The 27,126-nt window shown below is 46.5% G+C and overlaps 1 protein-coding gene across 2 annotated transcripts; it reads right to left on the minus strand.

Annotated features, from left to right (window-relative positions):
- Positions 1-1,955: 1,955 nt before the first annotated feature.
- Positions 1,956-26,495, minus strand: NR1D2 (nuclear receptor subfamily 1 group D member 2). Of its 2 annotated transcripts, none has more exons than XM_087771393.1 (8): positions 26,329-26,495; positions 22,627-22,887; positions 20,564-20,652; positions 19,437-19,581; positions 17,235-17,851; positions 13,599-13,784; positions 9,505-9,715; positions 1,956-5,050 (listed from the first exon to the last, which is right to left on the minus strand). In XM_087771393.1, the coding sequence occupies exons 1-8, from the start codon at positions 26,342-26,344 to the stop codon at positions 4,854-4,856; spliced, it is 1,722 nt and encodes a 573-aa protein (XP_087627519.1). In that variant the 5' UTR covers positions 26,345-26,495; the 3' UTR covers positions 1,956-4,853. The 2 variants fall into 2 exon arrangements, with proteins under 2 accessions (XP_087627519.1, XP_087627509.1); XM_087771383.1 differs by lacking the exon at positions 26,329-26,495 and adding an exon at positions 25,957-26,125.
- Positions 26,496-27,126: the final 631 nt, after the last annotated feature.

Raw genomic sequence — 27,126 nt, forward strand, 5'->3', positions numbered from 1 at the left:
TATGAAGTAGCACATGATGCTGTTGCATGAAATAATTTGAGCCATGATCTTCCTAAGCTGAGTTATGGGGGGGTGGGCAGGGAGAAGGGCCCTTCGAGAAGATGATACTTCCCCCAGTTTTAAGCACATAACTTTACAAGTAACCTCCTGAGAATCCTCGTCCAGCCAGTCCTGGAGAGCAATGCAGGGGAGCAACCGCCATGGATAACCACGCAGCCTGCCTTGAGGATTCAGGCCAGGCAGGAGCGGTTTGGTTCTATGGCTGTAGGAGACAGCGGAGTTCAGCCCTCTATCATTGCAAGCTCTGCCTTAAAACAGAAGTGGTGGGGTGCACATTTCCAGCAGCTATAAACTGCTCTGTGAAGGGGCCTGGTGTGGCAGAGCAGTGTCTGAATGGAGGGAAGCTTTGCTGGTGTGGATGGGCCCGTTTGTTCCTGATAACGGGCAATGTGCAGCCTTGCAGCCTCCATGCACGTGTGCTCAGCTCCTCTCTCTCTCGCTGGTGACACGGCTGTGTCCTTGACCAACTTTCCTGCCCAGCGAGCACAGCCTCCACAGTGTTTTTTCGAAGCTGCCTGTTGCAGCTCAGTCGGCGCTCAGGGGAAGGCATCTCTGGGCTCTCCCCATACCTGGATGTTCCTCCCTCCCCACTCCAACCTTAAAAAAAAAAAAATTAAGGTATTCACTGATGAAGGCTTTGGCAGCTGCTCACTGTACTCATCAAAGAAAAGGAAGTGCCAATTATTTCCTCGTACAAACTGTTTCTGTAATCAAAGAGCTCTGCGGTTCAGTTGCGAGTGCTGATTCCCTCCCACCCTGCACACAGCCCGTGGGTCACGAGCCCGAGCAGGAGGCGGCCGGCTGCCCACACCCTCACCAGTTTATACTTTCACACAGTGACAGTCAGACCTTTGTTTTCCTTGTGACATTCACCATTTCCTCGTGGAGCAAGGACAGAGACCGGGCAGGCTGCTGAGGGCACATTCACACCTGAGCTGGCACTGCCGACTCCAAGTCCAGCAAGTTTCCCACGAACAAGCAGAAACGATTCGTGTCCCCATGGCCAGAGCATCTTGCCAAACTGGGAGGGTGGGAGAAGAGGAATGGAATGGTGTTTTTACTGGGAAGCTTCCCTGCCCTGTCCCCCGACTTGCTGCAGTAAGGCTCCCACAGCCAAAGAGGGAAAAATGACTCGTGGCCCATCTGGAGCATCCCAGCGAAAGCTGGAAAGAGTTCTTCCCAAGGACCTCCCAAGCCCTGGGACCTCCGTGGCTCCCGGCCCTGCTCACGGGGGCTCAGACTCAGCGGCAACAAGGGAAGCCATATGCAAACATGCCACCGGAGAAAACATGCCAGGAAAAAAGAAAGAGTTTTTGTGCTGTTATTTTTTCCAGTGCTGGCAGTCATAATTTTGTTTCTGTTTTGACTTTGTTTTTTTGAGGTTTTCTTTAAACACTGATAGATACAGTGTGTCCTGGAGAAGCTTCTCTTACCTCCAAAAACAGTAAACACTTCAAACTAGGAAATCAAGGTGGGAAAATCAAACAAACAGATCTTTGCCCTTTGTATGCCGTTTTCCATCTACCTCTTATAACCTAGCTTTAAGACTGTCTTTACTAAAAACTAAACCGTATACGTTTTTTTCAGTTAGAAGGTTATCTTCTTGAAATGTAAGGAAGGTGTTTAAAATAACTATCTATTTTAATGACGCTACCCAAAAAAGTTTAACTGTAATAAGCGAAGTGCCCCAGAAAACCCCGTCCAACCACCTGGCAAGACAGCCCAGCACGGCAGGCGGACCGAGGCTCGGGCTCCCAGCCGCTGTGCGCCGGTGCAGCCCCCGTGACCTTCCAGCAGCTGATGTTCTCATCCATTACGGCAGCTTTGCTCATCTCGGCACGCTGCCCTCCCCTCCAGATTTCGTACAGAAAAATACAAAGAACACAGAAACACAGTTTAGCTTGTTGACATAATGCCCATATTTAATCTTTTAAAACAAGAACAAAATCAAGAATAAAATCAAGAATAAAAATTTCATTTAAGTCATACAGTACATTAATCTTTCAGCAATGACCCAATCTACAGTACTCAAATGCCTGGCATGAAGTCTATTATCTCAGCGTTTAACAAGTGTATAACCAGTGACACAGTAAAAGAAGAGCTCACAATACACAGCTAACACAATGAGTTTAGATTTTCTTCTAAGAGTCCAGCTAGGGTTTGTAATACGTGGGTCACTTTTGAATCATACTTTAATCAGCTTTTTTGTTCAGTCAATCTGTTTGGGGCTTTTTTTCTGTTATATGAGTTTTTCCATTATGTACAGCAAGATTATTTCAAATGAAATTGCACAAGTTAGAGTATCTATCTATAGGAATACCTGGTCAATCTAACTAAAAATTTAATAAGCAGTAATTACTCAGTCCTGGTTATACATTCCTAAAGGCTTAATAATACAGTTTTAAGAAGAAAAAAAACAAAACAAAACAAAACACAACAAAACACAGTTGTAGGGTGGCAATCTCTGTAAGAAGCCTCCTTCTCTCCCCAAACAACCAAGGGTTAACTGTACTTTCCACATTTGAAATGGGGTCTACAAAGAAGTCGTTTCAGCTCCTAAATAATACAAAACATGTGACTGTGTCCTTTCTAAAGTCTGAATGGTTCAATGCGAAATTCAGTGAAGCTCTCAAACAAATAATACTGGTAGGATGCAGACTGTTAACAGAAATTAGGACAATATGCCCCGATCGCACATTTGGATAGCAGAACTGTATGTATTAAGGGGCCATCATCCAGTGGTTAAAGTAGCTTGAAGCAGGACAGCTCTCCCTGCAGCAGCTGCGGAGGAGGGGAAAGAGTGGGCTCTTCTGCTCCTTAGCCAAGGCCAAAGCCGAACTTTCCCCAGCTCTCCCTCACGCACCTGCCCCTCCTGCTCTCAGCCCCCTGGCCAGCACTCCTCGCCACCTTCCGAGGGGAAATCCCCCAGCCCAAAGATGACCGGAGCCATGGTGGGGCACGAGCCTCCCGTCCTCTGCCCGGCTCCCGCTGCTCTGCCTCTGCTCCGGCCCCGCGGCAGGCACTGGGGCTCCCATCGACGGGCTGCTGCGCCAGAGCTGCTCCCGCACGGCGAGGAGGAGCCCTGCAGCCCGGTGGCTTTCTGGCTCCTGGCCTCAATTACTGCATAGATCTAAATGCGGTAACCAACGGAGGGGTCTCTCCCTCCGCAGAGTAGTGTTACCAAATGCTAGAGACCCAGAGGGCTACCTCTAAGGTAAGTTAACTAAACACAAGGGTAATGGAGCATCTTCTTCCCACATTAGCAAAACATAAACATAACTAATTAACGCAACTGCTTTGACTTTCTTTAATCTCTCTTTTCTGGTGCCAGGTCCTGCTACAAATGGAGAAAATCCATAGAGAGCCACTTTCCTAGATGGAAAAGCAGCAGAATCTTAAGCCTTGAGGATCTGCTTTGTAATTTACTACTGGCATAAACAACAACAAAGTCCCATTTGTTTGTTTGGGTTTTGTGGTGGTTTTTTTTAAGAAAAAAATCCAGACCATCCGGTGCACCTTCTCTGCACATACACACACACGCACATGCACACACACCAACGGAGAGCTCCAGAAGAACAGGCATGGGAACCACAAAGCCCAGATTGTGAAAAGACATGGGGAATCTCACATTTCTGTGTTCGGTTCCCATTTAGCAATGAAGCAGCAAAATGATGCATTGCAAGGAATAAATGGTCACAGAACACACATACACCCAAACGCAACCATGGATACGTTTTTCCCACATTTTTTTTTCTGATAGATGCTGTTACTCATCTGATAGTTTCTTTCTGGCTGTGCTGAAGTTTTTGAAGAGCATCGGTGCTTCTTTAACCTCAGTGGCAATGGACAACCACTCTCATTAGTGCCACAACCAACCATCTCCACTTGAGATTCTCTACGAACCCGTTCTGGAAGTTGAAGCTGACTCCGCCCCTTTGGTGCCACTCTGTTGTGGTGTTTTTTTTTTTTTTTAAATTAACAAACACAGCATATTAATGCAAATTTGATGTTTTCTAAAAATTAGAAATGCTCAGATAATTAGTTCAGCAATATGCAAAGTGCATCTATTTGGTTCTTTCCATAGATCACCTTCTGTTGTAAGTTTAAATTCCTTCACAGTTTAAAATATTGTGAAGAAATTATATGTATACTTTATGTATAGAACTATTTATATACATACACATATATACACACAACTCTGTACTTTATATAGCCATAAACACTCATTACTTAACTATTTATATTATATACACGTGGCATGAACACACGCTCAGTGAAGAGTTGGTGCAGGCTGAAATCATTCCATCGGGTTTAATGGAATAACAGTGAAACCATGAGTGAGTTATCAAGAGACACAGACATACATCTATTAGATAAGTGAAAGACCAATTAAATCAGCTCTTCCATTTCCCTATTAGCGCAGGATTGTTCCCACCCCATTCCATGCTCCGTATGCACATACACAGCTATTTTGCGTTCAGTTTACATGAGAGGGCAGTGGTGGTTCTTTTTTCTAAGTGAAAGAACAGTCCGTATTTACTCGGGCTCATCGCAACTTCTTCTGCAGAAGTGCGGTACAGCTGGGTCTGGACGTCTTGGAGGACTCTGAATGCTGTGCCGCCGTTACTGAAAGCACCTGCTGAAGCGTTATTGCATGGTTATGCGACAGCTACCAGTTGTTCACAGTCTGTGAACTCTCCCTCTCCAACAAGTGGTACAACTGTATAAATACATATTTTAGCACAAAACAGTTTAACACGAGGCAAGTCCAAGTACAAATGAGACCTAAAGGCCTACGGGTGAACTTTAAAGGCCAAGAGTTCTTCAGAGTGCATGTTGTTTAAGGAACGCAAGTCAGGTAATTTCAAAAGAAGTTTTGTGAAAATAGAGGCTTCATTTGGGTGATTTTTCATGATTAAGGTCCTTAATGCACGGATTAGTGTTTCCTGAAGTGCCTCCACAGAATTGACGTTTTCTATTCCAGAGCGATCTGAAGAGAAGGGGGGTGGGGGGAGGAGGAGCGAGAGAGAGAGAGAGAAGGAAAAAAAAGAGACTGAACGAATGTAGTTTGCAACATAAAGCCACTGCAAGAATCACTCACTAAATGAAAAAGCACAAGAAAAATTGAATACTTATGCCAGAAGTTTCAAACCCACATACCAAAAGTTTTTCAAACATTATTTAATGTCAACTTTGCAAAGTATTAATCTTGCACTGAACTGGCAGCGTTCAATCACCTTTTCTGTAATCACTTACCCATGTTTCCAGAAAAGGACAGATTGAAGCACATGCTTGAATATTTTGCTGAATCACAACTTTCAATGCAAGGAGAGAGACAGGGCACACCGAAGTAAAAATTTCAAACATTTCTCAAGGCTGGACACAGAACCCTAAACCTAAACTGGAGGTCGATGGTTGAGGAGGAAATCCCACTCAGGACAAGCCACACTCCTATCTGCACAATAGGATCCCCAGGGGCAAAGGGAGTACAAGCCTGGACAGGACTGGGCGCTGTTTCTGAGTATGTTCAGAAGCACTTACAAAATGAAACATTATGCACCCAAAAATTCCTAACTGAGGAAGAAAAGAAGAATTTCAACGTCAAGAAAAATATTATGCTTTCAAGTACTGCACTCACCCCACACCTGAAGCATCTCTTTCAAGAAAGCTGTATTTAAGAACATGCCTATTGTCCTTAGGTGGAACCTAAGTAAGCAGCTTAAAAGGATGAATTTTTAAGCAAAACATCTCACCTAATAACCATGCACAGTAGCTGTTTTTTCCAAGCTGTAGCCTCTCTTCTTAAACACTATGTAAATTCAGCAGGGCACATACATACAGGAGTGACGGACACGAACAGAAATGTGCTTTCATGTGTACGTGTACTTAAGCACTTTGCAGAACTGGGACACAGAATGACAACAGCTTTCCAGAGTAGCACTGAGTCAGAGCGGGAATCCCTTCCGTATGCTGTCAGTGTCAATCCGATCGGGCTTCTCAGGTGAACAGAGCCTAGGAAGTCCTCCTGGACTATTCAGTGCAGTTCCCTACCACTATGGGAAAAATTATTATATAATCCACTTAAGGATCCACCTTGAAGCAGTTAACATGTCTTGTGCCTTTAGAAAGATTGTTCAAGAACCTTCTACTCGAACAATTAGGAACTTTGCTTAATATCAAATGATGTTTATTAGCACATATTCTACTCTTCTGTGAAGACTGTCCATTAGGTTTGATAGCTGCTCTCCAAGAGAGCATGAGTGAAGAGATTCCTCTCTGCCTTTATTTGTTCAGCTACATATCCCACGTGCCCCGCGCTCTGCAAAACCTGTAGGTTTGCTCTGTCCTGAGCAGGGATGATTTGCACAGAATATGCAAGATGAGGTTTCTCAAGAGCTCTGTACAGCAACGGTGGTACTGCCTTGCCTCTGAAGGCAGAAGAATGGAGTCCAGCCTTTCCTGGCTGCCTTGGGTGAGTTACCGTAGCCTCCTCTCTTCAATTAGTCTTTCTTCTCCTTCTCAGTCTACTTCCAGTTGCTCCCAGTGGCCAGCAGAAGTTTTTGTTAGTACTATCCCAATAAGACAGAATAACAGAGGGTGTGTATTTTATATTCTTTTACCACAAGGCATCACCCTCGGTTAAGAGATTATCTGGTCTCTAGACCTGCATGACCTACATTCTTTCAGCTTTGCTTCCACCTTGCTTCTACCGTCTTCAGTGCCCATGATCCACCTTGCTATCTCCCCTCCATCTTCAACACATCCAGCCAACTGAAGCCAGAGGTGAAGCGTTCTTTTAGTTTTGGAATGGCACCAAGCCAATTCCTCAGCAGCACCAAAACCACTCCCACCCCCTCACTGTATGGCCCTGCTTTTTCTTTCTTTGCTATATGACACCAAAACAAGAGGATGTACACAGTTACACACATTTCTTGCTACTACCCCTGCTTCTGCACATTCTAAATACCCCTCTTAAGAGTGGTTATTCATCCAGTGTTATGTGGAGATGCTTCTGACAAGTGATCTCCCCACTAGCACTATTTAGAGACTTATGAGCATTTCTGTATTTCCACTGGCATTTTTGTTTTTTTTAATTTTAAACAACTGAAAGTCTTTTTAAAAGATTTTTAACTAGTGCAGCATGGTATTTTATATTCTGGATCACTTAATCAGGATTCAACAGTCACACACTCCTGCCTGCTTCTGGAACTGATGTAAATCTTGATTACTCTACTACCTTCCTTTCAATCTTCTCTTGAGTAACTTTCATTCTGAGATGAAGAAGTCTTAATAGCCTTGTTCCTCCACCTTCAGTTCTTCTTCCAGTTATGGCATCTTTTGCCTTTACCTGCATCTCCATGTCATTCTCTCTGATGCTGTTCCTCAGCTCTTCCTCCTTCTCTAATTGAGCTCTGCCTCCACCTTACGGGAAATGACTCTCCGGGTCACACTCCTCCTTGAGGGGTGGGGTGCAGGGGGTCTGTCTTTCCAGATCTATTTAATCAACAGGTGCTCACAATCCTTCAGTTCTACAGGCACCTTCTCCTCCTGGCAAGCCCTTGCACTGAAAGCATCTTCCCCAGGAGCTCTGTTGGGGGCACTTCTGTTCTTGGGTACCTGCTCAAGCGTGAAGCTTGCTCACTTACTCACTTGTGCAAGTAACGACTGCAGCACCTCAATTCAGTTACAAGCTACAAAGTGAAGTTGATCTGAAAATTGCTGGACTCACAGTGACCACCAAGGTTACTATTGTGTCTGGAATACGGTACAAATGGAAGTTTGGGCCCAAATGTTACAACACTTATGAAGTCGTACTTTATAAAAACCCTAGAAGTATTTTGTGAAGCTGTCCAGGAAGGCTGTGAACAGACTGCAGATCAGATCGCAAGGGAGCCAAGATGGGTAGCAATAATGTCCAAAGCTATGATCTGAAAAATCCTCAGCAGCTGCAAGAAGCCTGAATACCAAACACCTCCTCTTTTTGTCTTGTTGCACGGCTCTGACATTACATGCTGTACATGTTATGTACCATCCCTAAGCTAAGCCCTACTGGGAGCCAGCAACAGCACAGAGCAGTGCTTAGAAGGCTGGGGGGGGCTGGCTCGGTGCTAGAAGCACATTTACCAGAACAGATACAGCCACTTACATTCAAAACAGGTGGCACAGAAACTGCGATATTCTGGGGCCCGGCAGCTGAGCAAGCAAGAAGACCGGCTGTAGCCTAGTTATGACATTTCACAAGGATGGAAGAGGCCTGGTTCTCAGTCCTTATTTTAAAGGTTGTCTCCAGTTCTCGTCAATTTAGTTTTTGAAAGATAAAAATACGTAAAGCAGAGTCTGGAAAAGCAACTAAAACCCCAGGTTTCTCTCTGCTACCTGAACATTTTCACTAACAGACTACAGTGCCATGCTTCCTTCATGCTGCCATTTGTTCTGGCTTTTGAAGCTTGCAAACTCTGTACCACCCTCTGCTCATTACCACTGCTTACGAACTGAAGAGGCTACAGCTGCCCCATCCTGTGTTATCACATTTCAGTTAGGCCATGCACAAAGCTATTAGACTGAACTGTCCTACCTTGTTTACAGAGGCTTCGTGTGCCTACAGCATCATGCCTGGGGTGCCCCTCCCTGATGAGATGTGGGTCTAAACCACTCACATGGAAGAGAGGCACTTATTCAAGCAGTGAGTGGCCCCCAAATGCTGGCTTGCTGTGTAAGTGGGCACTACTAGCATTCCTGCTAGCTACCTCTAGACAGCTCCTTGCCCAGCAAGCAGGGATTCTGCATCTTGTATTGCAGGCATTATATGCAGAGCTAACGTGCCTAATTTGAGGCTTTAGATAATACCACAGAAGTAGGTGCTTAATCCTTCTTTGAATCTGGGCCAGGGTGTTCTGTATATCCAGGGACTGAAACAAGATATGAGGCCGGTGAAGATGTTAGTGGATTGGCAGACCTTTAGCGGTAAGAAGTCATGATGCAGATAAATAGGGCTTTCTTGCTGACATAGGCAGAGATCAAACTGTTGGATTTAGACTTAAGTAAGATATGCAATAGACTTCAGTGACGATACTTGGAAGTAAAAATACCACCTTATCCCAAGACTTAGGCTGTGCAAGTCAGAGGCAATTTCACTGATGCTGTCCTGTGAAATTTAGATGAGTCAGACAAATAGCTTCTAAATGGCCATCAGGTGGCTATGAGATGTATTTTTGCATTCTATAGAAAGTAGTAGGAAAATATAAGCCCGTTGTCACATTTTTCCAAAAGGCAATATTAGAAAGAGCAGGTATGTAAAAAAGTAAATTACAGGCTGCTAGTAGCTTAAAACCTACTAAATTGCACTTAGACGTGAAATAACAGGGTATACATTTTACAGAGATCTTTTAATAGAGAGCCATATTCAAAATTTGGCAAAGGTGCAAGTTAACTTTCTCTCCTTACCAGCAGATACCAGGACAACCGCTGTAAACAAACTCATTTCCTCATCACTAAGTTGCAGGGCATTTAGTTTCTCACTAAATTCAAACATTGAGTTGAGCAGATCACCAGCTCCCATTGAATGCAAGTCATCCACACTGTACTTCTTTCCACTCAGGAAGGTGACAGTACGTTCCTTTGCATCAAACAAAGATGCAAACCGTACCATTAAAACCTGGTGAAAGAAAAAAAGAACAACAAAAACAGATAAATATAGGTGGATTTCTAGAAAAGCCAAAGAAAAAATTAAACCTTTTAACATCGTTCAAACTGTCTCATTAACTGCTGTACAAGCATTCTATAAAGAAACTGTCAGCATGCTATTGAGCTGTAAAAAACAGTGCAAGCTCTGGCCCAGTAGTCTGAGAGAAACAAACAAATGAAAAAATTAGCGAGTGGATGCAGGGGAAGGGCTACAGCACATGAAAAGGAAGAAAATTAAAATTTAAGCGTCAGACAGCCTGAGCCACAAAGACAACGCGATTCATAAATATGCCAGTAGGACAACTTGCTTAAGCCACCGAACAGCCAAAGGCATACAGAGCATTCAAAGAAATGTTTTCTTGGCCACACTTATGAGGAGCAAAATGAAGGTATTGAACCAGATTCTCGCTTGGCGTAAACTGGAGCAGCTCCATTGAAACAATGCTGATTTACACCACCTGATGATCTGGCCCACTAGGCATTCTTTGGGAAAGTACCATGCCGCATTGCTGTACCCACAGGAATGTTAATGAGCTCTGGTAGAAAGGAGCCACATGTACGGCCTTCAAAAGGCTAGGGAAGCAGGGCTTGAAACGGCACCTGGTCTGTAGCTGCAGCTGGGAATACCCCTTTGCTGTAAGCACCTGGGCTGGAGCAGTTGACATGTGCTGAACTTACCCCTCTGGGCTGAAATTTCTCTTGTGGTTTCTCAGTCGTACTGTGAAATGTTTCCCTCTGGAATGGCTTGTAAAGTTTCATTTGCTCATGTTCAACAACCTTATTTACATTTTCAAGGTTTAAGTTGCACAGAACAGCCTTCTTATTTGGAGAAAACGAACAAACTGGCATTGGTTAAAACTTCAGACTTGCTGTAATCTCTTGGTGTGACAGTTGTCTCTTCTCACTTACCCTACACAACTGCATTAATTTAAATGTTTACTACAGATGAGAGGAGAACCAGGTTTTCAGCAAAGACTAGTGCCTTTGACAAGCTTAAAAAAGGAGGGTTCAAAAAAAAAAACATGAAAATGTTTGAGAATTCAAAAACCACTCATGCACATTACATGACCTGCTCCTAAATTTTAACAGCCAAATGACATGCAGCAATCTTGATGGACACATGAGCACTATGTATTATTCACTTTTGTCAGCTAAACTGTATGTCCTTTGACGACATTAACTGCAGAGTGCAGAAACCCAGGCAGAAACCTAGGTGCAGAAGCCCTCAGAATACAACAAAAGGAGACAAAGGGCAGACAGACAAAGCTGAACTTGTGCATTAGCAGGGAACCACCAGGTACTCAACAACCTTTCATTTCAAAATGGTATTCCCCTTACAGAACTGGGCTTTAGAAACATGAACTTTAAATAATGAGCAACCAGTATTAATGCTGGTATTCAAACCTGAAGCCCATGAAGCTGTATTGACTTAATACTAAGGCAAAGACCTCACCTATAGATTTCAATGACACTATTCTAACCCAAGGAAGAACAGTTCAGACTATGGTATAGCATGATTGATTCATCCTGTTTCACTTCAAGCCAGACTCCTATTTGTGCATACTGAGGATATACCTGATCAACCCTATCACCTGACCATAGCAATGTAAGCACACAAAAACCTCCACACAGGCAAGTGCTTGCTCACTTCCCCACCACCTGCAGCCAAATTACCAAGTTTGTGAGCCTGTGGAGAAATTGAGTCACTACCCCAATGGATCCAAGGGGATTCATTAGCTCTACCACCAACTACATTTGGAGTGAGGGCTTGTGAAGGTGGGGGAGGACCTGTTCAAATCCAGTTTAGTTCCTTATTTTAGGCTAACTGCTGTTTCTCAGCTGGCTCCCATAAAAAGCCATGCAAATGCCACCACGATACACTGAGCTCCCCAGTACTCCCAGTTCTAAGAGGGCTTTTTAACTTATATGTGTGTGAATATATATAGCTATGCTGCTTCTGCACCAACATTGTCTCCGTGCATCTTCTTACCCCAAAACGAACAAGTACTCCTTGAATACGAGCTGCTGGTAAGCACAGTGCCAAGGCAGCCACACACTGGTGCCCAAGGGAGCCAAAACAGGCTCGGAGGCAGTACTTTTATTCAGGTTCTTCTATTAACATGCAGACATCGGGATATCCTAGTTTAGTTACCCAGAAGACAGAAATGACCTTGTATGCACCAGGCTTTCAAGATGCTTTTGCCTCTATTGCAATGGTTTCATTAATCCCATTTGTTTGTTTTTGTTTTTTTTTTTCTGTTGCTGAGATGCCACATAGGCCTTTAACTACAGGTACCAGCTCACTAATAGAAATCATTAATGTTTTTTATAAACAAGTGAATAGGGATAAGCATGCAGCCATCCATTATTATTAATTCCCCTGGATATAAAAACCTTCTTATCAGCAGTGCTTGTAACCAGCAAAAAGGCATACGAATGAGGCTTGAGAAAAGCTTGAGGTGAAGAAAGGCCAAGACAAAACATTTTACTTGCAAAACATGAAGGTTTGGCTTTACGTTATGGGAACAGTTCAAGCCTTATTTTCCACCCTCCTTGAGGGCACTGGACAGTATACGACTTTGCAGAGGAAGGAACCAACATTCCTGTGTAATGTGAACAGCAACGTAAGAGGCTGTAGCTGAAGAAGTGAAAATACAGCCCTTAGCTACAGGAGTTGTCAATGAATATTGAAAGGTCAAGAATAAGTATAATGGCAAAAAATACATGACAGCAAAATGGAAAAAAAAAAAACAAACAAAGAAACTGACACACTCCAGGCACCAAGCCTTCCAGTATAACTTGTACCTTCACACCCAACAATTATCCATTTTAGAACCGCGCTGTACAAATGCAGATAAAAGACCCAACACATTACACGAGAAACGTCCTCAGTTCAGGTCAATACGAAATCCAGCATCCCTCTTTGAAAGAATACATCAAGTAAACAAGAGCAAAAGCATCATCAACCCTGCCCTCCCCAGAAAAGCACAGTAACATTGAATACTTGCGACTTCAGCTCCTCTAGCCCTCTATGTTTAAATTTCACGTTTGAATACTTATAAAATGTGCATGGTCTCCAACAGACACAAGAGGCTAGAAGAGCAACTAAAACCTTAAGTAAAGGGCCCCTGGTGAAGGTCACCAATTATAAAACAGCACGGAGCTCTCTATCATTCCCAATTTAACACCACTAATTCACATATATGTCATGCTTGCAAGTGGGTGAAATTAACCACGAGGACCTGGTGGGATTAGTCTAGAGTAAGTCAGGCTACAGCTGGTAAACAGTATCTACAGAGCTGCAGCAGTACAGCTAGTTATCAGTGTTACTGCTTTGGAGACGGAGGCTTCAGCAACCCTCAGTTGCCAGCAAAGGCTAGTGGTAAATGGCCAGGATGGATGCTCTGGCTTTGGCAGGGAGCACAGTGGCAGAAAGAAGGACATATAGAGCGAAAAACACATTCCTCTACAAAACTGGTAAGTCAATAGATAGCTTTCTAAACTATCCACCCTTCCAGATGCAGTCTGCTTCTCTCCAGGCTAAGCAAAGGTAGCTATCAAAGTAACCGCTGCCATACAAAACCAAAAAACTCCTCATTCGTCATTTATTAATGCCCAGGGAACAGGAAAGGGTAAAAGGGCTGAGCACTTTTGACCTACTTGGAAGAGGGACAGCTCACCAAGACTTGACCAAACAGAAGCACTGGACACCATCAGCTTAAGGACAGCTCAGAGCTAGCATCCACAAAGAAGCTGGTTTTGCCTGATATAACCCCGTTCTATTAATTTTTGTTCTTAAGGGGTCAGACTGGTGTAAGCTTGCCAGGTCTGCACTATATACACAGTGGTCTCACCTCAAAGGTCCCAGCCTTCAGAAGATTAACCTGGTCATGTTGGGAAAGATCTCGGAAACCTGGGATGCGCTTGGCAAACTCCACCACTTCCTTCACCGCAGGGGTAAAACTCAGGGAAAACTCTTCCCAGACTTCATGGCCAGACTTGTTTGGGTCCACGTGGGGAGTCTTACTCATTGGGCAGACCTGATGTTTACAAAACATACACAGAAAACAACTCTTAAAGATGTAATTCCAAATACTTCAAAGAAGCAGGTTTATTCTTCAAGAAAACTTTGCAATAGTGACGCATAGAGAAAAAATATCAGTATTCCTCAGTCAATTCCCAAAGCAACTAGATTTCTCCCCCTCCCTTTAAAACAAACAAACAATAAGAACCCCATGGTGGTCCACTAGCAGTCTGTTTCTAAATTTGCTGACCTTGGAAACGTCAACATCGTTTATCGCAAAAGACTTGAGATAATCCAGGTTATGCTATTTTTCCCTGATGTCACTCATGCCTGACATCTGGATTTCTCTTACCTGTATTATCCCTGTAATCTCACAATTAATCACGATTTCACAATCAATTGACTGTCATCTCACAGTCACTACTACATTCATTCTCATGTACCTTTCTTGTTTTGCAGGCAACTATAGTGATTCAGTCAAGGTGACAAAGGTGTCAACACCAGAGCAAGGAGCCAAGCCTTGGTTTCCTGAGTCACAGGTTTACACCCTCATTACCAGGACAACCTTCCTCTCCTACGTGTTTGCTTTTACATATATCACTGAAGGAGGCAAGGAACTGGTATTCCAATTTTGCTCAGTCACACAACAACAAAATGCTCCTTCTTTTATACAAACATACAGTGTTTTTTTGTGGGAAAGTCTGAATCCATTACAATGAGATCAGACGTATCAGTCAAGGCTGACTGCCAATAAATTCGCTCTGTAAAACCCAACCAGACGCTCCGAGATACTTTCAGTTCTGCTTTCTAAAATTTACAACTTTTAATGAAGTTTAAAATTTTTAATATTCATTTCACCTGTCATCATCAAGGATGACAATTCCTGTAAGTATTCCTCACAGGTATACTAAACTGTGTATGTAATCCTACATAACGTCAGCAAAGCAAACAGAAAACAGCAAAATAGATTAGTAATTCCTCACAGCTATGATGCTTTTGCAGGGCATCTTCAATCTGGTCATTGCCTAGCAATTCTTTGTGTGGAAGGTCCTACGATCCATTACAAGAATATATTCAACAGGTATATACACGTGTGTGTGCATACGTCTTTGGCAACAGCTAGGGAAAACAAGATAGAAATAGATATACATTTCTGGTTTGTTTTGTTTGTTTGTTTGTTTGTTTTTTCCCTCAAGTATCAGTTACTAACTGGGCAGTCAATATGCAGAAAGTTGTCCCCAAAAGACAAGGACCAGAACTGCAGATTTGTTGGTTCAGCTGTGAATCACAACATCATTTGTCTGTCTAATGACAACACTCAAAACCAAATGAGTACTTGTGGGGTAGAGGAGGACCTTTTCCATAAACTGAAATTCATAAACTATTTTGGCAAAAGGAAAGGTTTAGGCACACAACCAGAAGCACAGCAGACACTAACCACTGCTCTGTCCATGATACTGCAAAGGTGCACGCAGGTATTGTTAAAAATACAGTACTCTCTGAAAATAAGGAATGCCTGGTTCAGCACCCCGCTCTGAATCAGACACAAAAAGCACTTCAGTTTTTCATCCTACCATGGTTTACCTGAGCTCCCAGGCACTCAGTCCTGAGAGGAAACTGCCACTTTCCGCCTCTGTGTATTATGCCTAAGCTCTCTTGAGAGACCTCTGCCCAGGAGTCCTTCCTATGGGAGGAGTTGTCAGCTTGTACAGTTACTAGCTCTCTTTAGAGGAACCTCTTCAGGAACGACCTGTTCTGCTTTTCTGGTTGTGGGGGTATTGAGTAAAAAAAACAAACCCCTGAACATCTGTCTCCATACTGGTTCAGAGCCTAATTATACTCCCTTACAGCTACTGACTCATTTTGGTCGGATCCTGCTCTCATTGAGTTCTCTGGCAAAACCCTCATTCGTGTCAGGGACACAGGGCGGGGGGGCCTGCAGTGCTCTGCTGGGTTCGGGTTTGTTTCCTCATCGTTGGCTGCGTTAAACCTCCCTGCAGCTGCTATGCACAGGTCAAACTGACTGGCTGGGCCTCTGCAGGCAGCGTCGCTCCCTGCCTGCCCATACTGACAGGTTTAACCTCTGCTTCTCAGGAGTGCCAAGAATGCCATTGCAGTGACTCCACATACTTTCCCTACAAGGAAGAAAGGTTGGGAATGATTACTATTTGCAATGGTGTAGTGCCCAGAGTCTGCAATTAAGGTCAGAGCCTACTAGGGATGGCATGGTCCATATATGCAGTAGCCAAAGAAGAAAAACAAACAAACAAACAAAAACAACAAAAAAGGAAATCCAGCATCAAAACAAACAGCCTTCACTATGTGGAGACTTTCAGAACTTTCAGAAACTTCAAGAACCTGTGAAGACCCTTTACAAACTAGGAGGAAGAAAAACACCGGCAGCTCGAGTACTTCAGAAAGGTCAGGGGCTCGCGCTTCTCGACAGGAGTGCAGGATGAGAATGAGGATGTTATGTTCTCTCATCCCAGGCGGTTCCAGTGATAAAGAGAAGGACAAACTATTTTAAGAGGCTTACAGAGCCGGTTGCCTGAATGGAAGAGAAACAGCAGGTGCAAGGCAAATGGGAGGGACCTGTTAAGGAAAGGGGGGAAAAAAAAAAAACCAAAAACCCATATGCAAGAAAATAGGAAGCATCCTTGTCAAGAATTCAGTGAGAAAATGCTCTAGCAAAGTCATCTAAGGTATCCAGAAGTGTGTTCAGAGCCTCACTTGTGTAAGTAGTACAGAAAAGACCCTGAACTTCTCTCAAGCTGTTTAGCTGTGCATCTTCCTCCTGCCTCTGATCAGATTTAAAGATGTTCTATAGGGGAGAAGGATGCGTAGCCGGTGAGTCCCACTGAGTCTATTTTACATTGCCTATAACAGAATAAGTCTATCCCCATTAAAACAAAACAAAAAAAAACACCAATCAAACAAAAAAGAAAAAAAAAAAACAGCCTACCTGGCAAGAGAGATTTTAGAATACACTAGCAAGGCATGCAAACAGACTGGCTTAAAATCCTAGCCCTGAGGTTTCACGCCAGAAATTTGCTCTGAATACCTTCAAGGAAAATAGAGCATATCTGAGTATGTAGATTACTTTCAAGTAAAGTCTTCAAGACGATTGAATGAAGAAGGGAACTTATAAACTCCTAACATCCATTTTCATTTTTAAGTCAAGCCAGTAAAAAACCCATCAGTTTTCTTCAACCAATGCTCTTTGACATTAATCTACTTTCAGTCAGCTAAAAACTGAGCCAAGAAACCCCATCGCTTGTATGATTTCAAATCCTCCACACAACTCGAGCCATTATTCTCCATCTGCGCTATCAAACTTGTGTCACTATTTTAAGTTTCAGCAGTTGTGCCAATTGTGTGCAGCTTCACTGACTAAAGAGGCGCAGCTAGATCACACCCATCACTAAGCCTTTCGCTAAATCGCATCAAACAATTGATATCAATATACCAGATGCATTCTTCCTCCAGTGCTGCCAGAGTAAGTGGTATTCTTGTTTGGAGAAAAGCCATCTTCCGGGATCCTATCACACAGTCGCTGAGTATAACCACTGATGAAGTTCATACAGTGGCTGTTTGTGAAACACATGGCGTGTCCACTTGGATAATGCATTGTGCTTCTCCCTTTGTACTGTCCACCAAGGTGCTGCTCACTTTCAGGGTACTGAGGGCCACTGAGCCCACTAACACAGTGCTCGCTGCTCAAGATGTACTGCTCAGTGTTCTTTGACACTCTCTCCCCGCTCTGGCACTGCATCATCTCTGCTGGGTTTTGAGACTGTTCTTGGTTGTACATGAAAGTGTCTTTGTGGGCCCTAGTGACCATACCGATCACTTCTTCCTTAGCCATGTCAGCGCTAGGAGGGGGAGAAGGGCTTTTGATGGTTTCCCGCTCTTGTTTGGGCTTGGAGGAAAGGTCTTCTTGAGGTGCTTGATCTTGATGTTCTGTTAATGCTTCATTGGGTAAGTGACCGCTGAACTGACTGTTCATCATGGTTTTCATGGCACTCTGCATTTCAATCAGCATCCTCTGTTTTTCACGTTTGGGAATACGGCCAAATCGAACAGCTACCAAGGTGGAGAAATGAAAAATGGTGGGAAGAAAAAAAAAAAAAAAAAAAGTCAATCCCGATAGTGTTAGCGCGCACACACACACACAGAGAATACACACCCCAACCAAAAATCTTGCCTTTTAAGGGAAGACTAACTGCTCTCACTGATACTACAGCAGAGGTATTACCACTGAAGACAAGGAGCTTCCTGGGCACAGGACTGGCATGAGATGTAAAATGTATGCTGTCGTTTACATACAAAGAGAAGGCAGCTATAAACCACACAATCTCTAAAGCCTTTTTCCCTTTTGCTACAAACCTGGCTACGGACTATACACACAGTTATGAGTAAGTGTCAGGCTTTAAGACTGGATCAATTAAATCAGTATAACTTTGTGAGCTGACAATTAGCTGAATGTAAACACAGTTCATACCATATTTAAATAGAAGTCCTACGAGATAGCTCCTCACGGACCAATTATATAACTTGCCAAAACAGTTAAGAGTATCAATGCTGAATGAAGCTTACCTTTGCAAATTTTCCTGATAACTGTGCCTTGACAAGGACATTTTCTGCTGGCAAGGGGATGGGCATCATTATGGCTGCAGCACTTTTGACCCTGTCCTAGGGAATCTACAACTGCCTCTACCATCCTGTCCAACCACAGCCTTACAAGGGCTTATAACCAGTTTCGACTGATGTAATTATGTTCATGCAGTAGTCCATCATTAATGCAACTAAATCGCTTCCATTAAAGCAGGTGCAACCTTATGCGCAAACAAGTGCCTAGGGGATGAAATAACTCCTATGCACGACAAGAACTCAGAACAATTATTTAAAATAAGTTTTAACACTCCACCCACTAAATTGTTAACAGCCCAAGATTCCTAGTTCTTGTGAAATAAACACCCAGAGAAAATTAAAAAGTGAAACAGAAGGAAGAGTTCTGGTTTGTGACAGTAAGTTGCAGCAGACTAATGAACTACACTTTCAGCATTACATTTAAAAAAAAAGTCAGAAGGAGTGGATAGCCAGAAAGGTGGTCAGAGACACAGCTCAACATTACCCTTTCCTCCTTGCCTTCCCCCTTCCTCCAAGAGGGGGGATTAAAAAAAAAAAAAAGGAGCAGTTATATGCTCATCCCATGCACCCAAACCTAACTCTTTAGGCTCTATAATGATTACTGTAAGGTTATCAGCTTGGGCAGAATTCCCTTTCATTGAAAAAGCAACAGTAAGAAAACAAAACAAAACAAAACAAAACAAAAAAAGAGGAAAAAGAAGAGTCTTGTTCAGATTCAGGAAGGATAACAGCTATAAATACTAACTCATTAGAACAAAATTGAGATTCTTATTACAACCGTGCCCCTAACAGACCACTGCAGTGCATCCCACTGCATTAGCCTCCAGAGACAGGAGGACAGCTCTGCGGCCGTTCAGGAGAGTCACGGAGCAAGAAGGCAAGCTAATCTAAACGCTCTCAGACAGGGAACCCGTCCCTCACAATAGGGCTGGCTGCGTTTTCTGCCATTAAGACAATCGGTTTTGAGCTGGGCAGCAGACTCGCTCTCAGAGGATCACTGCTCAGTAGAGGAACGTACCATCTCTTGACATCCCAACAGACAGGCATTTTTTGAAACGACACTGCTGGCATCTGTTTCTATTCATTCTCATTATAGAGCAGTTGTTATTCTTCAAGCACTTCTTATACTGGATGTTTTGCTGAATGCTTCTTCTGAAAAAACCCTGTAAACAAACAAACAAATAAAAAAAAACCACAGCTATTATTACTGCACATGTCAAATGCTCCTGCCAAGATTCACCTCTCCGCAGGCACAGAAAACCTCACTGCATCTCATCACCTCACTGCATCTCATCAGCTGCTTCAGAGCCATCAGCCCCAAGTGATTTTAAAGAACTTGCTACTCCTCATGACTTACTTCCCCTTCATGTGTGATTTGTGTACAATGCAAACTAGTTATGATTTCTAATTATGGAAGATGCTAAGTTGTTCCCTGCAGAGTCAGCACCTAAGAGCAAAATATCTCCAGTATTACCTCTATCACTGTACTGACAGTTTCTAAGATATGCCCTCGATCTCCTATGACATCGAGTGCAAAAATGAAAGTCAAAATCAGATCTTTTAACTTCAATCTCCATAGTTTGACAACAAAACCATCCTGTTGCACTGTATAACCTTCAAAGGTGGTTCTTTCACATAACCCTTAAGATGATAAGCTCCTTCACAGAACATAACATCTGCAGCGTTACAGTATCAGAAAATACAGATCGACTGACGCGTGAACATGCAAGCACCCAGTTCTGGCTTCCCCCGTGGTAAAGAATTGCTTTTCCAAAGCTGTTTTGTTCTATGTCCCGGCCCAGGTGACAACTCACACCCACTATCTCTTAATGCAATTAACATTCACGTGTCTTGTGTGACATGGTCCTTACCACCTCTGTCTCCAGTTCTTGCTCTCTGCCGTCCACTCCAGGTCAGGCAGGACTGGACAAGGAGCGAGAACAGAAAGTACTGCAGAGGTTGGAAAATGCTGTGTAGTGCTAAGTGGTTTGCCTTTTCCTACAACTTAAACACTGCCTGAAATTTCTCAGATTTAAGTTTAACAGAGAAGCATACCTATATTTCTTCAGCAGTATCACCCCTTTTCCCCTACAGGGAGAACTTGAGCATTTCACCAGCAGAAAGGTGAGCAGAAATATAGCTCACCTTGCAGCCCTCACAGGCATGAACACCATAATGAAATCCTGAAGCGACATCTCCACAGACTTTGCAAAGAAGAACCATGCCATTAAATTCTAGAATCAGAACAGAAAAGTCAAGGATATAGAAAACCAATGACAACTGCAGGAACATGTTTCCAGCTTTTAAAACCTGGACTAAAAGCAAAATATGTTAGGTCAGTTCAACATACAAAAAAATACAGCAGAGGAACAGACAACGTGAATGTACAAAACCCCTGAACAGTTCAGAAGGTACCAGTGTGGGGCGGGGGGGTGTGTGGAAAGACAAACATGAAGCACTCAACGGAATAGGGAGAAAGCACATATTCACTGGACTTTCAATCACAGTGGCGTTGTACTCAACTGTAGAAGAAGAAAGTCTGCTTACATTTACGCACTTTTAAAAGGACTATTTAGTTAACTAGGCCACCAAAGTTAGGGCTCAATCTGTTTTTCTATCAGGACACGTAAGCCCATATAAAGGCTACAGTTTCCCCAACACAGAATAAACATCTTTTCTTAAAAATAGAAATATTAAAGGACACTTTATTTTATTATATACTGTAAACAAGCCATACACTCTACCTATTTGATAACAGTTTAGGACTGGTAACCCAGCCACATCTACATACGTAGACTATTCATTTGAGTGCATATCCAGAATGGCAGACTTCCACACTTGAACTTGAAAATACCTTCTCAGCCCTGTAAATATGCTCATGGTTTGCATTTTTTTAAGTTTTTCCCCACCTATTTTATTTCAGCTTGCAATAAAGATTTTTTGCAAGTCCTAAGCGCTGGTCTAACATCGGTTTCACTGAAGCCAATGGGAATTTTACCAGTGACTCCACTAACCACAAAGTTACCTTAACAGTGAGCAACAGAGACAGCTGGAAGTACTCCCACAGAACCATATTCTACCAGAAAAGTAATTTATTTCACATTTGGGTTTCATTTGTAAAGAGGAACAAAAACTTTTTTTTAAGGTTTTGAAAAAGAACCAAATGATTTTATTTTTTTTTTTTAAAAACAGAGCCAGTACTGAGCTAAAAATGTTATCTATCTATCTACCCATCTGAACAGTTTACAACAGGTTTCATCTTCAGGAACCTCTGCCCTGATACCAAAAACCTAGTTGCTAGCAAATTTTTAAGAGGAAGTAAAGGTTCTTACTAAGAACTTAGGGCAGGAACACTTCAAAAAAAAAAAAAAAAAGATACTTTTAAGGTAGAACTGTTAGATACTTATTCTAGCTTCATAACAATTCAAAATGATAAAACAATTCTGCCAATAAAAGAATTCAGCCTTTAAACGACTAGTCTAAATTCCAGCTGAGTGTTTGTGGAAACACTCATTCCAGTACTCAGTTTGATTCCTGCCCTTCAAAAATTGTTCAAATATATAGTTTTTTATTGTTGATCTTCTCTGATTACCAAAAAAGTGTGTAGCAAATAGCTGGAGCTAGATTGTTAAATGCATTTTAAAAGGCCATCCTTTAGTTCCAGCTTACGAGTAATTTTGTTTTTACATCCACAAATTAAGACTTGGAATCAGAAAGATAAAGGTCCCAGCTACAGCTATCTAAATATAATATAATGTTTTGGTAATTTATTTATTTTGTTCTTCAAAGAAATGTGGGGGGAGGGAAGGTGAAGAAGCAGGGGAGGTAGTATGAAAAAACAGAGAAACTAGATTGGCGAGACAGCTCCATAAATACTCCTGAAGGCAATTTCTGATTACTATTACCTTTACTTCACTCCATCTTTTTAACCAAGTGTTTGATTTTTATTAAGGTCACTTTTCACTAGTGAAAAATCTCAAGTAAAGCTGGACTGTATTTATGGACTGTTTGAAGTTAGCAGCAATAGGACCTCCATGTATTTGTATGGCAACACCACATATATTACCATACATACAACGGAAAAAGATTAAAATGGAGGCTTTGCTATCTGCCTTCACAGCAAGCCACATGGAGGACCTGGTTGTAATATATGGGGTTGTAATATCTAAGGGGAAAATGGTGGTTTCAGGAACCGGCACCAAACATACTTGTGACTCCGTTATGGCCTTTTGTCAAACCAGCAACACTTGACTGGTTTGTTTTAATAGTCTCCTCCAGCCGATCACTCTTCGGTGCCCCATCAGAACCCTCGCTGCTCCGGCCATTGCAGCCGCTTTCCGAGGAGGAGCTGTTTGGAGAAGATGGTACAGGCGAAGAGGACGACTGGAAACCGCTGTCTGAGCTCTCGCTGTGACATGAGGCTGGGCTAGATGCCGAGCTTGAAGAGCTGATGTAAGCTATCACACCCCCTAAGGCAAGAAAAAAAGGCAGCATGTAGTGACATAACAAGTAGACATGCACCGCTGCCATGTGAGCCGCGCCGTGACCCAGCACCACCAGACTCAGCCATCACGTGTTCCCGGGCGCACTCCTTTCCCTCCCTCCCTCAAGCTTGCTTCTCTCCGTTCGTTTTCAACGGCTGACCTCCCAATCTGCCCCATCCCCTTCTCCCGTCTTGTCAGCCTCCTCCAATCCAAGTCGAGATGAAACGGCAGAACCAAGAGATGGAGCAGCAAGCCATGGTGCTGGCTGGACGGGGCAGCGGGGAGAGGGCACGGGGCGGCCCAGGGAGGGCTTCCCTGGCCCCCCTCTGAGCAGAGCTCATCTGGAGCCACAGCAAAGACAGGATCTTATAGCGCTGTGGAGCCAGAATGCAAACAAGCTACGTTAGGGACAGAAATAGGGCAGAGAGAAAGACTTCATGCAGGCTACACGCCAGAGGCACAGAAAGGAAGGGCTGGGAGGTGCTCACGATACAGAAGGGAAGGGGACAAGGGAAAGAAATAGCGCTGCAGCCTGGTTAGCCTACTGAACGCCATTTGCCCGACTGCAAGCCTTTGCAGCGTTTCTAGCAGCAGCTGAACCCCGACTACCGGGCTTCTATTTGCAAACAGTCTCTGTCCTGCCATGTCTTGCAATCTGACACACTTGAGAATCCTCAGATAAAACAGCTTTTTGTCCTTGGGCAGACCTGGGAGCAGTTCTGGCTTTTCACAGGCTCCTTTTTCTTGCTTGTAAGCAAGAGAAATTGTTTTCACTTCATTTGAGTTTGTCTCCAAGACTCAGCATTTCAAAAGTCAATATAAAAACAGTTGGTATTTCACACAAAAATTTCAACAGCGAAAGCCATGCAACTGTTTAAATAAATTACACTCTGCATCTTCTCTGTTTTATGCCCGTATTGCTCTGTAAAGTCTCTTCACAGACAACTCAGGACGTTGCAGCACGGAACTCCACGCACCAGTAAGAATTTAAAACTTTAAAACGGCCATGCACTGGCTTCCTTTGGAGGAAAAAAGCATTGGTGTCAGTAGAGTCCTTGATCAACTGAGCTGGCATGGCAGGTCGGGGCTGTAGCCCCTTACATCAGCTGTTGCCTCCTCACAGATAAAGGCTGTTACGCCTATTAGGCAGCAGTGTTATACAACCCTGGAAATATCACTGCTTGCAGGTAGAAATTCTGACTTACAAGTTTTCATTACTTTGATCAGCTGTAACGGTCCTCTCAGCATTTCTGCAGCAGTTTTACTGGCCCATTTCCTCTGTAACATCTAATTTTTTCTACCAAGGAAACCGCCACCAACACACCCTGAAGAGTGAGCAGCCGAGGAGCCCCTGGCAGAGCCGCCGCGGAGCAGAAGTCAGACCAAGGGGCCATGCGACACGTGCGCGGCACGCAGGCTGCTGCTCACGTTGCTGGACACCAGTGCCCCTACGCTCCACCACAGCAGCTGTTCCTGCACAGATTTTTTTTTTTTTTTTTTTTTAATTATTTAAGAAATCCTCCATGCAGCGTATCACACATCCAGGGCCAGGTTTTTGGAGAAAGGAGGCAGGGGTAAGGAGGGTTGCAATGGACACAGAGGTCCCGCAACGGCATCAGAAAAAGACACTGTCAAACACCCACGTGAGACACCACCCGTTTGACAAAGGTCCTGCGATCCCCGGGCGCTGCACGCGCCTCTGCCAGGTGCCAGGTCAAAGCTCACACAGCCCTCCTGGTCCAAGGGAGGCACCGAGCTTCCCAGCAGGCGCCATCCTTATCTGCAAGGGGCACAGCAGGGCACGCAAACACGGCTCCTGCAGGGAACTCCACGTTTCTGCACGCTGCCACCTCGCCCCACTATCTTTAAACCCTGCCTTGTAAAGAGAGATGTGCTTTTCCCTCAAGGGTAACACCAATGTCATTGCGGAGCGTGGAAAGAGTATGTCTACGGGGGTTTTCGCCCCTCGTCTTTTGAAAGCCTGAGGAGCCCCGGTTAGCTGGGCTGCTCCCGTAACCCAGACAGCTTGGCAGGCTTGCCTCTGTCACAGTCGAGATTCCTAATATTTTTGTTATTTTAGAAGTTACCTTTCCCTATGAACCCTGCTTTTGTTTGATCGGCAGTTAGAAGTTGCATCTCACGCACAGCACAGGGCGGCAGCTCAAAACAAAGAGCACCGCCACCGCCGCGCAGGCAGGCACGGACACCCCGGCACCTGCCGAGAGGCACCCCAGTGCTCGGTGGACGGGGCAGCCCCGGGTCCACGCACGGGTGGGGCTTTGCCTCGGGAACCCGGCGGAGCCGAAGGAGCCCTTCTGGTCAGCCGCGCTGCCGCGGGGGCGGTCAGGCAGGGCCACCGGGACCCCGGCCCTCCGGGTCCCACCCGGCAGGGCTTTACGTGGCGGGGGGCAGGGTAACGCGCAGGGATTTCAGCAAGCCGTAAGGGCGCAGCGGCGCGAAGGAGGCGGCGAACCGGCTACAGGATCGATCGCTTCACCCGGCCCCGAGGGCGCTGCTGCAGCGGGGGCTCCCCCGGCCGCCACCCCGGCAACAAAGAAGGGGAGGCGGCAGGGAGCGGGAGCGGGTCGCCCTGCCCGCCTCCTGCCGCCGTACGGGCAGCCGCCCGCTCGCCGCACCGCGGGGCCGGGGCTGCGGCTCTCCGCGCCGTCGGGCGGAGCGGGGCTGGGAAGGCCCGGCCCGGCCCTGCCCTCCCCGGCCCCCGGCCGCCCCCTCCCCGTTACACAACGCCGCCCCCGCGCACCCGGCCAGTCCACGTGCGGGGCGCGCGGGGCAGCCTCGCCGCTGCACACGGCCGCGCGCGTGCGGGCCCCCGCCGCAGCGCGCGGGCGTGTGTCCGTGTCCGCCCGTGTGTCCCCTCCCCCGCACCGCGCCAACGGCCGCCCGCTCCCCCCCCCCCGCCCCGCGCGCTCCACCGCGGCCTGGCGCGGCGGGGGCGGGGCCGGTCGCCGCGGGGGCGGGGCCGCCGGCGCCGCAGCGGCGCGGCCCCACGTGTCCCCGGCGCGCCCCTCCGCCGCCGCCCCGAATGTAGGTCACCAAAACAGCGGCCGCCCGCCCGCCTCACGTGTCCACGCCGCCAGCCGCCCCGCGCCGCCGCCCCGGCACTATTATGCAATCCGCGCGTCACCGCCCCGCACGGCCAATGAGCGGGCACGCCGCGCGGAACGTAAACACAGGGCGCACATGGCTCGCCCGGCGGGTCCATGTGAGGCGGCGCGCGGCCGTCCCGGCCACCAGCGGGGCCGGGGCCGGGCAGCGCCGCCGCCCGCCGCGCTCCCCCGCCCCGCGGCGCCCCGGCCGGCCCCCGCCCGCGCCCCCCGCCCGCCCGGCCCGCCGGGACCACGCCGCGGAGCGGAGCCCCCCCCCCCCGCCCCCGCCCCGGCCGGCAGCGGCCGCCCCGCCGCTTACCCGCGCTGACTTCCATGGCGGCTTCCTCCCGCAGGGGCAGGCGCGGCGCCGCGCTGGGCTCCGCCGGGCCCGGCAGGGTTGGCGCTGGGCTCCGCTCGGCGCCGCGCGGCTCCGCTCGGTCACCGTCTCCCCGGCTCGGTCCCCGCCGCAGCCCTACATGCAGCCGGCGGGCGGGCGGGAGGGAGGCGGCCGCGCTGTCGCCTGTCAGAGCGGCGGCTGCCCGTCCCCGCCGCGGCGCCCTCCCCTTTACAACAAAAGCGATCGGGAGCCGCGCAGAGTGCGGCACGGCCGCCCGCCCCGCCCCGCCCCGCCGGCCCGCCCCGCCCCCGGCCGCCCCCCTCACCCAGTGACACACTTTCCGCGCCGCCCGGGCCGCGCGGGCGGGAGCGCTCACGTGCGGCGGGCGCGTGCGGGCGGGAGGCGCGTGGGGCGGCGGGGGCCACTGCGGCGGCGGGGATTTGCCGCGGCGGCGGGGCTGGCGAGGGGCGCTGCGGCGGCGGCGGGACCTGCTTGCAGCGGCCGGGTGTGCGCGGAGGGCCCCCGCCGCGGCGGCGCAGCCTTGCGGGGCGCGGGGAGCCCGGCTGCAGTCACCTCCCGTCGCCCGGGCCGCGCCGCCGCCGCCGCCGCTGCTGCAGTCGGCGCGGCGCTCGCCCAGCGCGGCCGCGGCGCGAGGACGTGCCCGCGGCGCCGCGGGGCACGGTGACGGCCGGCGGTGTCAGCATCCGCCGGCGGGCTGCTCCGCCGCCGGGCAGCGGCAGGAAATGCCAGGGCGCTGATTGCCGCAGCTAATTAGCGCTC

Source organism: Nipponia nippon, unplaced genomic scaffold (assembly GCF_047370975.1).
Source record: "Nipponia nippon isolate SJK-2023a ecotype South Korea unplaced genomic scaffold, ASM4737097v1 scaffold_1, whole genome shotgun sequence".
In the NCBI taxonomy this organism is placed as follows: Eukaryota; Metazoa; Chordata; class Aves; order Pelecaniformes; family Threskiornithidae; genus Nipponia; species Nipponia nippon.